The sequence below is a fragment of the Ctenocephalides felis genome, unplaced genomic scaffold (assembly GCF_003426905.1).
Source record: "Ctenocephalides felis isolate EL2017-DRISC unplaced genomic scaffold, ASM342690v1 CF-g0.4_SCAFFOLD_03570, whole genome shotgun sequence".
NCBI classification, from domain to species: domain Eukaryota; kingdom Metazoa; phylum Arthropoda; class Insecta; order Siphonaptera; family Pulicidae; genus Ctenocephalides; species Ctenocephalides felis.
This window is the reverse complement of record NW_020539724.1, coordinates 20,193,996-20,206,127: the sequence shown is the minus strand read 5'-3', so window position 1 is coordinate 20,206,127 and position 12,132 is coordinate 20,193,996. Positions and strand designations below refer to the sequence as shown.

Genomic DNA, 12,132 nt, shown 5'->3' with positions numbered 1-12,132 from the left:
ACAAAGTATATTCATACAATGATTATTTATTTACAAGTACATACTTGTAAATAAATACAATATTGTATCAACATTTTATCTTATCTAATAAATAATGTATATACTTTTATCAGAATAATTGCTTTGATAAAATGATATATTTATTTAGGTAACTCTGAATTTCTTTTAAATCAATGATATTTGTTTTTATCATTATATCACAGGAATTTTATAATTTCAGTTAATTCAAAACGACTATTGATATTTATGGATAACAATTTTATTCAACTTATTTAATTCTCTTTAACAGATTTTTCTTCCGTATCATCATTAATATCATCTAAATAACACAAGAAGTTATCATCATCAAATGTTGGAAAAAAATATTCAGGTTGATCCCAGAGTTTTTTATCTGGAATTCCAATGTGATTTTCTTGAATAATATGGTTTTGTAATTGTCCTTCATCTTCGCATTTCTTCTCACATAAAATACATTCATTGGAGTATATCTTTCTTCTTATATAATTAACAACTTTTACTTTTTTATAAAAATCTAGTTCAGAAACCACATTCTCAAAATGAAAATTATGGGTTTCAATCATATGTTCAGATAATTTGCAAAAATCCGGTGAAGTAAATTTGCAAAATAAACATAAAATATTTGGCAAAGACCCGTCCCAATCACACCATTCAGGATCGCTATCAATTTGTTCAGTGTCTGATTTGTCTACATTATCATCATTTGGAACTTCCTTTGGTTCACTTTTAGAATCCTTCTGCTTTTGGAAATAATTATAATTAACTAGATAAAACTTATCATATTCTTTATTTTTTGGATTGACTTGTTTATGAAATTTTTTTCTCATGTGTTCTTTTAAAGTAACACGATCTTTGAAAACTTTATCACAGTATATACAAATAAATTGTTCTATTTTCTTTTGCAATAAATTAATCATATCTTCTATGTAAACTAAATTGCTATATTTTCCCAGAAATAAATTATGCTTATCAAATAGATGCATTATAAATGATATTCGAGTGCCAGTAATAACTTCTCTGCAAAAAAGGCATTCTTTACTGAAATCTAAAGCTGTTCGCTCCATTTGATATAAATCTAGTACTTCCTGGTACTTTATTTTTTGTAGTTTGACTCTTAATTCATAATCTTTGGGAAGAACTTCGCTTAAGAGATAATATTTCTCATTCTTTGAATAAGAGCCGTCTGGTTTTTGGTCCAGAAGCATGGTTGTGCAATATTCAGACAGTTCATAACCTTTAAATTCCTTCCTCCAAAATTCAATATATGCTTTTAAATCAGGTATCAAGTGTACATCAGAAATAACTAGACGATGACTAACATAGAAATGAGTTAACATAGCAGTTTGCTCCAAGGGAAGGGTAAATATCATATCACATAAGATGCATGAGCATTTGTCATCATTGTCTAGTGTGATTGACTTTAAATATTCTGATATATTTAAAGGTCCAAATGGTTTGGTTGATTCTATATCCGAAAGTTCATTTGTATTCATGTTTAAAACAATTGAACCTGCTTAAAACATATATAATGTATTAATTATTTTCATATACTATAGCAATTTTGACATAAATTTATATTTGAAATAATGAATGTGTACATCAAACATAGTCATGCTTATTGAATATTATTCAAGAAAAATCTACTTTGTTTTCCTTTTTCTTCTTTTACACAAATTTATTTTGATTCTTTCTTTTCAGAACATTCACTTTTATTATTTGAAAACTGACATTTGTGCCAGACAATGTTGCCACCATATTATTATTATTATAGGGTTGCCACAAACGAAAATCTCTTATTAAATGAGACTAAGCAGTTGGCAGTTATGCACATGACGATATTTGACAGTTGACAGTTATCTTTAAATAAAATAATAATTTTAAATATTGTATGTTTTGCAACGATAGTTTGTTTTTTTTATAAATAGAGGGATTAAAATATAAACGCGAAAATATATTCCAATATTCGTAAGCTACAACGCAAGTAGCAAAGTTTTAAATTCAAGTCGAAAAGTTTGTAATGTGAAAAAACAAAATGTTGAGACTTTTGTACATTGATGGTTTATCTATTAGATTAATACATTTACTGTAAGTATTTCAATGATAACAATATTATTTTACAAAAGGTGAGTCTATCATAATTAGCTATCTATGACATTTTACAAACGATTAAAATTATAAATATACACTATATATTATAGCCTTTTTTGCAAACTGATTTATAAAATTATTTAAAGCTGACGATAACCAAAGATAAAGAAGTATAAACGACTTTTGAAAAATTTGAACCTATATGAAAAATTTGAAAGACTGTCTTAATTTTTGTTTGCAAAAGTTAGGGGCCCCCATTGTCTGGAGGCTCCATTTTATTGGTAGGGCAGATACGATGGTAATTACTCTTGATAATTTAATAAATTATTATTTATTCTATATCATATAAACCATATTACTATTCCACAGAAATAAAAAAGAAAGAAAGTCTGAATATTGGAAAATATATCTTGCATACGTTTCAAGTCTTCATTTGATTAATTCAAATTATGTGCAAATTATAGAAAATAAAAATATAACAAATACAACAACTAATATATGAAAGTATAACAAATTTATTATTGATGTTAATGTTAATGTTAATGTTAAAAATGTTAAAAATTGATCAATTTATTGATTCATCAATTAATTGATAGGTTTGGTCTCCACAATATATTTGCTCAAAGTCAAATTATCTAATTATTGAAAAGTAAAAACTATATATGATATAATTATTATATCACAACAAATAACACATATCAAACAAACAACTATCTGACTATGATCAGTTAAATCATCATTGTAGAAATTATATATGTATATATGTTTTTCTGTTGTTTTCCAAAAAAGCCACCTGGTCCTTTTTACCCCATAGGCGTGGTAAAATTAGACAGCATACAGGGTCAATGTCTCAATGTTAATTTTTAAGGGGTTTTACAAAAACATAACTACCTTATTCAACCAATACAAAATATATAATTCATGAGTACATTTTTTACAGAGGTAACACTGTAAATAACCTTGATCTGGTATTTTATCAAAAATATTTATCAGCAGAGTTGGAATAACTATTTTTTAATTCATCTCTTGTTAAATTAATTTTATTTAACTTAATTTTCTTTTTTATATACCGTTTTTTATTGTTTACAACTTTTCCAGGGTAAGGGTCCAGTTGGTTCTTTTTATCACCCACATACAAGCTTTTACAAGGGTTTATATAAAACTATTTATATATATATATATATATATATATATATATATGTATGTATAATAAATACTAAAATAAAATAAAGTTATTAATTGAAACTAAATTAATTTTCAAGTAAAAAAGGTTTAACAAGTTTTAACGTAAAGTTGTGTAACAATTTATATACAAAAATGTTGTATTTTTAATTAGTTCAAATATTTAAGTAGCAATGATTTAAATTTACAAGTAATAATAGTATCTATTAATATCATTTAATATTTAATAAATTAATACCAAATAACATTTTATTAATAACCTCAGCTAATAAACCAAAATTTCAAAAATTCATATTAAAAACTAAATTATACAATTTTTTATTCAAAAATTACAATGTTTCATATCCCTGTGACAAACGGAGACGATTTAAAGATTTTTTTCACATTACAACTTCCACACGCGAGTCATATAAGGTCAAATTGTAGCTCCATATAAATAAATAAATATTTCTGGATTATTATTTTCCGATTGTGAACATTCATAAATGGTTAAAATTGTGAATACTGGATTTTGTTCAATAATAAATAAATTATAGTTAATTGAAGTGAAATGTTTATAATTAATTATGTTTTGTTCATACTGGTGTGGACTGTATTAGTTGTTACAGCAACTGAATTGAACAAATATGAAGGTCAGTGAGTTCAACTCTTGCCAAAAAACAATAAATATAACCTGAAACATTATATATATATATATATATATATATATATATATTTAACAAATATTAAATATTATAGCTCTATCCATGCTTTATCCAAATTATAAGAAAATGTTTCTTTGTCAATAGCCTTGTAGATTGTATAGCAATAATAAAGAGAATATTATTTATATAGTAAAACCTGTTTGAGGCAATTTTCAGGAAACTGATAAAAACGTGTTTTAAGCGAGAAATCGTATCATCCGGATAAGGATATTTGAAAGTGCAGGAACCGGTATATTGTGGCGAATTACGCGGTAGAACCTTCGGAGCATAATCGTATTAACGGGGTTCTACTGTATTATAATTCACACATATATATATATATATATATATATACATTAATAATTTGCTTATTATCTTGGCGTCACCAGTCAAGTTCACAGCTTTAAATAGTTGGGTTTTTCTCTGAATTACGATTTGTGAAGATTCCTAGCAAGTACAATGTAAACAACAAATTTATTCATTAAATTGAAAATAAAATTAATGAGATTTTTCATAAAATAAGTTATCAAGTTGCAGATACAAATGAATCTTTAATCAACTTACAGATCGCAAAACTTTAGATAACTTTTTCATTCAAATCTTCATTGCCTCAATTTTTCTGAATATTTTTTGTTTAAACAGCAATCATAGGTCCAGCCCTGGTATAACCGGTAAGGACATCGGCTGGCATAAACTAGCCCTTGGTTCGATCCCTACTTCGGCTAAGCTCGATATCAGGCAGAATGATATCAAATATCAACTTAAGTTCATAGATCTCAAGTGAGAATCGCCATTCGCAGGCATTTCTACAAAACACACAGTTCTGGTTTCTGGTAAAAAATAGCAATCAGAACTATATATGTTTTATGAGCTGTTGTAAAGTCCACCTCAAGATTCATGAATCCTTAACCTACTGTTATTGTAATGCAACCCAGTGATTGATGAGATTTTTATAGGTTTTTTTTTTGTCTAATACTGGGGAGATATATGTTGCATCAACACTTTCAAAAATCTGATATCACTATTGCTTGATATCAAGCCGGTCGAAGGTATCGAACCTGGAATTAGTGATTAAACCATGCTCTTAGAATAGACTTGAATAAAATAGGTTTTGATCATTAATATTTTATTATCTATTTACTTACACGTGATTGACCTATTAATGATTTTTGAACCCCTCCTCTCTTTTTGATACGTGGTGATATTCAAAATCACCCCCCCCCTCCAACCGAGAAAAAATAATAAAAATTTTGAGGTTTTGTTTTTAAATTATTGATTTTTTTAAAAAAAAATCAGGTAAAAAATATATACATGTGATATCTTACAATACCCCTCCCTTCCCCAAGTAATTAATGGACGCTATTCTATCACGTTTTACCATCCCTAAAGTGAAATAAATAAATGAAATTATAAAATTTTGTGATGCAGAATCTAAATCGATGATTCTACATCAAAACATATATCGTACATACTTAAAATTCGATCAATAAGTTCTGGAAATGTATTTTTAATTAATATTTTTATTCCATACATTAACTTCCATACATCATGCTACTGAATCATATTGAATACATACTATCATAATATCATGTATTTGCTGTGCATTCAGGCGTTTTACACATAAACTGCAACGTCACTTCTATGCTATGAACCTGAGTCAGAAAGACCCTATTATCTAAAATCGTTTTTTGATATTTGTGCGCGTTCTGGGATAGATTTTTTATCTGACAACCCGAGAAAAACACTTGACTGCACAGCAACCACATGGCTTTTGCCAATATTTAGTATGACAAGTTTTTCATAACATAGCCTTGCCATAACGTTGGTCTGTTGTGCGGCAGAATCGGCATCACACTCAGTACAGAATTTATTCGCTACTCTTAGTACCTTTTGGGGCCTTAAACTATTTTAATGAAATTGAATATTATAGTATACAATGAAATATAATCTTCAGATTTAGAACGCCAGTAAAACAATATACAGAATACTAAACTACTACGGAATTTTAGATACACAGCCGTAAGTCTGTGAATACTTGTATATTGATACCCTAAAGTTGTCTCAAAGCCTACATATGGTATTAACACCCTATCATATTAGACATCTTTACGATGTCAATACACAAGTATTCACAGGCTTACTGCTGGGTCTGGAATTCCGAGATTCTTACTTAATATAAGCTTAAATGACTGGACCAAAAAAGGCAAGTTGGTTGTGTCTAGATCTGCAAACAGGTTAATGATAAAAGTTATATTTTGTGTCAAAAAACTACAAATGCTCTTTTACAAATGATCAGATAAAATAAGTAATAGAGGCTCTATTGTAGATCAGTAGTTAATGTTATGAGATTTTAACCTAATGCCTTAAAGTTTAGCCAAATCAGCCAAAAGTCAATCAGTATAGTGACAATGGTTTTCACTTGAAAATATAGATAGGAATATATAGCCCTTACCCTACACTGCTGCATCCATAAAGAATTTATCGCTATTAAAGTAAATAAATGTATTAAAGTAATCGTAATACTAATGAAATTCATTACATATAGATAGGACAACCCTTTGGGTTGCTAATGCTATCTATAAAACGGGCAAAATTAGTTGAGTCCACTGAGCGCAACAACTTATAGGACCGTTTAGTTTTAATTCATGGCAAAATAATAATAAAACAAAAATAAGCAAACATCACAAATAAATTTCAAAAATCAAACTCAGCTTTGGCATCAGCAAATGTGTGGCCAACCACATGTGCGCTATATTTCATCGATATGAAATTGATTTAGAAAACAGCATTTAAACATAGATGATTTTTGGCAAATAATCAAAATTATTAATCTAATAATAATTTTAGGTGATTTCTGTACCGATTCGAAAAATGCAGTGGGCAGGTGCACCCCGTTTGATTTGTGTGCAGGGGTGCATTCGACGATTTACAATTACGATACGAGACCTATCCTGTGCGGATTCAAAGGAAACACTCCGGTAGTGTGCTGTACTTCTGAAAATTTAGGACCACCGACTGATAAAGTTGTACCGAAAAAGTTGGAGATCTTGCCCTCGAACGTAATAAATAATTGATTTATGTTTAAGAAATATTTATATAAATGTTTTATAAAAGTTTTGGTTTTAGATTGTAACAAGTATAGTTTGTTAACGCACTTGTGGGTACCATCATTATTGTACAATTTTAATGGCACGCTAATAGACATGTGTAGGCAAACGCCGCAGAATAATTCAGATCTTCCTTATCCAAATCCAGTGCCCAGGGAATATCCTTACATGGTAAGAAATTTAAACATTGAAATTTTATACTTTTCCATCCGCATAATTATGATTGTAATTTTTTTAACTATGCGCTACCTTTTCTTCCTCAATTTTATTTATTAACATACAATTGTATGTTGACTGCTTGTATTTTTTTGTACTTTTTCGCTGGCGATATAATATCACATTCTTTGAACAGCTGTAATATCTGTCTTTTCTAAAAAATTATTATCCATTTTAATAACTTCAAAGATTTATAGAAACTACAAATAATATAGAAATAATTTCTAAACAATAAACTTAACTTAGTACACAGCCCAAATGTTTAATTTATTTTATTATTTTCAAGAAACAGGGTAAAATATTCTTTGTTTCGGGGATAAGGAATTTTTCCTTCATCAGGAACTTTGAAATTAAATTTTGGTAATTTTAGATTAATTATATAAAAAATATTTATATAAAATATATTCAACATTTACTTATTTTGATAAACAAACTGTATTTTGCATGATCATGTTTAAATGATGTTTAGTTATATTATTAATTTGTGTCATAGATTGCCTTTGCTGTAGGTCTGTTGGAAAACATAGATTATGTCTGCTCCGGAGCTTTGATTAGTGATCAGTATGTGCTGACAACTATTTCATGTGCCAAGGATCCAGTGTAAGTTAATTACTGCATAATATTTATAAAAATAACATCCTGTTTCAAAATAGATCCTTGAATCAAAAATATTTTTTCCTACAGTTTCTTAATTTCTCAGCTTTTTTTCTCCTTCCAAATCGTTAACCACTTCTTCAATGATACTTCTATGATATTTTTTTGGTGGTAACTTATGATGATTTATAAATTTATTTCCAAGCCATATATAATAATATAACAGATTATTGCCATTGCAACATTGTTGCAAATTCCTTTCTCATTTCTCTATTTTCCATAAACCAACGTATATTTTGCAAATTTGCTATAATTTTAAAGAACTATATGCATGAGCAAAATGTATAGTTACTGAAGGAAAAAGTCACCAAGAATTGATTCTTAATAGATTTGATATAGCATATTTTATCCACATAGGCAAAAAATATTGTTGATCTGTATGGATGTCGATTTATGTTGTCTACTTTTAATTTTTAGAAATAAATTCAGGATTTGCACCAAAATTTAGGCGAAATTACTTCTGGTACGTCTACTTCCTAATAATAGCTACCCGAGCTAACCATTTTTCTTCATCTGATGTTATTTATTATTCAAGTTTTATTTCAAAAAATGAAATGAAAGCTTATAAGAGATATTCTCTTTTATTGTCACTTATTTTTTCATAAAAATAAATAAAATCGCAGTGTGTTCGAAAAAATTCTTTAGTTTGCCAAATGCTTTTTCCATTCTATACTAATCGGATCTTGTTGTATTTGTATCTATTTTTTTTGAACAGCTATTAGATGGCCATTGGTCTAATTTTATAAAGTCAAAGCAACGGGATTTTTGTGAACGTAAAGGAGTTTTTCCAAATCAAAACATGATTTTGATCTATATATTTTTTTAGGCGAGGATTTATTAAATGGGCAGTAGCAGGAGACTACAATCTGTATGATGATTTGGATGATGCAGTGCCTGAGTTAAGTGAAGTAGCTTACATTTTCACCAACACACAATCCAGTTCGGACTTGGCTGTTGTTAAACTTAAACACAAGTAATAAATGAATAATTATTATAAATTCATTTTATACAATTTTTATTTTGTGTGCTGAATATTGTGTTATTCATAGATTTCAGTTAACTAGGTATGTTATTCCTGCTTGTTTACCTACGAGTAACGAAAATGTGAACAAGGCTTTTGCCACTGGATGGCATTTGACAAAATATCAAGGGGATATGAGTAAAGTAAATATATTTTGTCTATATTTTACAATTTATAAAAAAAACTTAAATTGATAGAATATATGATCTTAGGCACTACTTCAAATAAAATCTCAATCAGAATGTCAATATTTAATGCAAGGAAGAAATTCTCGTAGTAACGAACCAAAAGTATGTGGAAAACCTGCAATGAAAGCTGATTATTGCCAGGTAATAATAAATATCTGATTTCTGTTATTTTGATTTCAAATTTAAAATTAATATTTTTAATATTTCTGGTATTTTGATTGGCATAAGATCAATTGTTGACAGGTAATTAATTGTTTCAGAGAACAAAAGGTGATCCACTAGTAGCTCATCGACCTGGAATTTATTGTATGTATGACGTTATAGGTATCACTTCATCTCCTGGTGAGCCATGTGATGATGCCAGTATATTTGCCGATGTGAAATCAAATATTGCCTGGATTGAGCAAGTGGTTTGGGGAGAAGGAAAACCATCGAACACTCTCAACCAAGCAATCCAAAATAATATAAAAATGTATAATGTCGCTGATGTGTCAGCCTTACAATCTTTTGCGGGACCAGATAGATCACCCGATAATAATTTTAATACAACGGGAGCGTTTGATTCGACTATAAATTATAATTCGACTAGATGGCAGAATCGAAGAAAACCGCCACCTTTGATAAGACCCAATCATCATACACAAACCGTTCAAAACAACACCAGCACCATGTGTCCCATGGCATCAGGAGGTCAAATGAAATCAGATTGCAATTTTCAACCAAATTCAACTGATGCTGCATCCAGTTTCAACTCTATCAATGATAGACGACCGCAAGAAAACTCACCAGAAGATAGTAGACCATATGCTTTTGAAATTTCTGATATGAATAGAATAGTTTCTCAGCCGATTGGGCAGCGAATAAACGTTGAGCCTAATATGCAACAGAATATTCCAAAGACAGTTTCCATAACAAATGGATCAATTAATCAGATTCAAAAACAGATTTTGTGGCATCGCACTGGTAATACATATATTCAAACTGGCATACGAACAATCGGATCTAATGAACAAAACAGCCAAAAATCCGGACGACAGAATTCAGGCAGACAAAGTGTATCCATAAAGGATCTTATAGAAACTCAAAGAATTTACAACTTTGGCCAGCACACGTGGTCCAACAATGACCAACCGAATAGAAATCGACTTATTATGCCGAATAATTAAATTGTAAACAACATAGTATTTTAAATAAATAAGAGATATTAGTTATCACTCAGTGGAGCTTGGAATTATTAAGTTCCCGAAAAACAAAGTAATTTTTCCTAGAGAATCTGATTTGCTAATTTTAAGTTTTATTGTCGTTTTAAGTCGTTCTGAAAAATTTGACATCGAAAAAAGACAAAAGTATGTATGTAGGTAGGTGTTTTTTATTTAATATAACAAAAAAATGCTTGTATGTATGCCAGGCTTAACATAATAATACCGACTAAAACCTACGCTTTTCTATTTCTTCTGACCATATAATCTTTTGAAAAATTCAAACTGAAGATTATATTTATTAATTGAATTTAAAATAACAATAATATAAAGAACGCAACAAGTAAATGTTTTTAATGGAAAAGATTAATCTGATGTTTTAATCATAATTATATCATCATTTTTTTCTTGTGCAGGCTTTGTTCTAGTTGTAATTGAACCCTGAGATCGATAAAGAGCACTTTGAGCATGAATTTGAATATATTTGGGAATGTTTTGAAGACTTATTGAGAATCACTGATAATCTAGGCACTATTTATTTACCCAGCTGATAAAAAAAAATCAACATCAACAGCATAATTGGAATGATTGGTTTTAAAAATTAATTCACTATTAATCTCACTAGGAAACATTAAATGAAAATTAATTATATAACTTAAAAATTTTTTTAAGTTACGTAACATTAAACTATTTGTTTTAAACGATAATATTTTTTTTTACTTTCCGTAGGGTAATTAACTTCCCGTAGGGTAAGTTATAGTAATCGCAAAAAAATCGAAAATGAAAATTTTTATATAAGTATCTTTACTTTTCAAAGGTTTCTGAACATTTTGGCATACCTTAGAAAAAATGAATGTATGTGTGTGTGTGTGTTTGCGGATATAAATTTTCGTCGACGATTTCGGGAACACCGATCAACCGATTTGAATAATTCATAAAACATTCGATTCGTATTGATGAGGAGACGTACTGCTTAGTTTTTGGCAAAAGTAGATCTAGCCGTTCCAAAGATACGGGGTAATAAGTGCCAACAACGGTAACTCAGTTATTAAGAGAAGGAGCGTCCGATTCTAATAATTCAAAAAACATTTTATTAGTATTGGCAAGATGAAGAACTGATTAAATTTTTGGGAAGGCAGGTCTAGCGATTTCGGAGATCCAGTAAAAAAAGGAAAAAAATGCCATTTGGCGGTCAAAAATGATCATTAGACATATCCACATCAAATTATCAGATATTTTATGGAGATTTTAATAATGTGTATCAATTTTGTTTACATTTCTAGGGGTTCCGGCACATCATTTGTCCGGTAGACGGAAAACGGCGCTCCGGCATTTAGTTTCTATGATGCGAAAGCAGTGCGATTGCTTTGAAAAAAAGGTTCAATATTTCCAAAATATTTCAAAATGAAAAAAATCATTTTTTTCCAAAAGTTTTTTTTTTTCAAAAATTCAATCGTTTTCAAAATTTAAAATTTCTCAAAAACCTATTTTTTTCCAAATTAAAAAAAAATCTTTTTTAAATAATTAAATTATTGGTGCGGGAAGTTCCAGCAATTTGCCTTAAAGCACGATGCTATACACCTCTAATTTAAATTTTAACGGCTAAATTCTGTTTATTTATCTTAGTCTTGATTCAAACCTTTAATTTCAGAATGGGAATTCAACTCATCGTTTGTCCGACAGATGGTGCTTTCAGAGCGTCCATCAGTATTTTAAAAAGTCAGTTTGACGTATTCGAAAAGTTGGGCTTGCATTGCTAAATTATATCAACAAATC

The 12,132-nt window shown here is 29.0% G+C and overlaps 1 protein-coding gene across 1 annotated transcript; it reads right to left on the bottom strand.

Annotated features, from left to right (window-relative positions):
• Window positions 1-272: 272 nt before the first annotated feature.
• LOC113383558 (zinc finger protein 277-like) lies at window positions 273-1,533 on the bottom strand. Its single transcript, XM_026621815.1, has one exon. The coding sequence runs from the start codon at window positions 1,509-1,511 to the stop codon at window positions 273-275; it is 1,239 nt and encodes a 412-aa protein (XP_026477600.1). The 5' UTR covers window positions 1,512-1,533.
• Between the last annotated feature and the right edge of the window lie 10,599 nt (window positions 1,534-12,132).

Bases quoted from the DNA above. Each gene is read 5' to 3' on its own strand.
- LOC113383558 (XM_026621815.1), bottom strand. From the start codon at position 1,511: ATGAATACAAATGAACTTTCGGATATAGAATCAACCAAACCATTTGGA.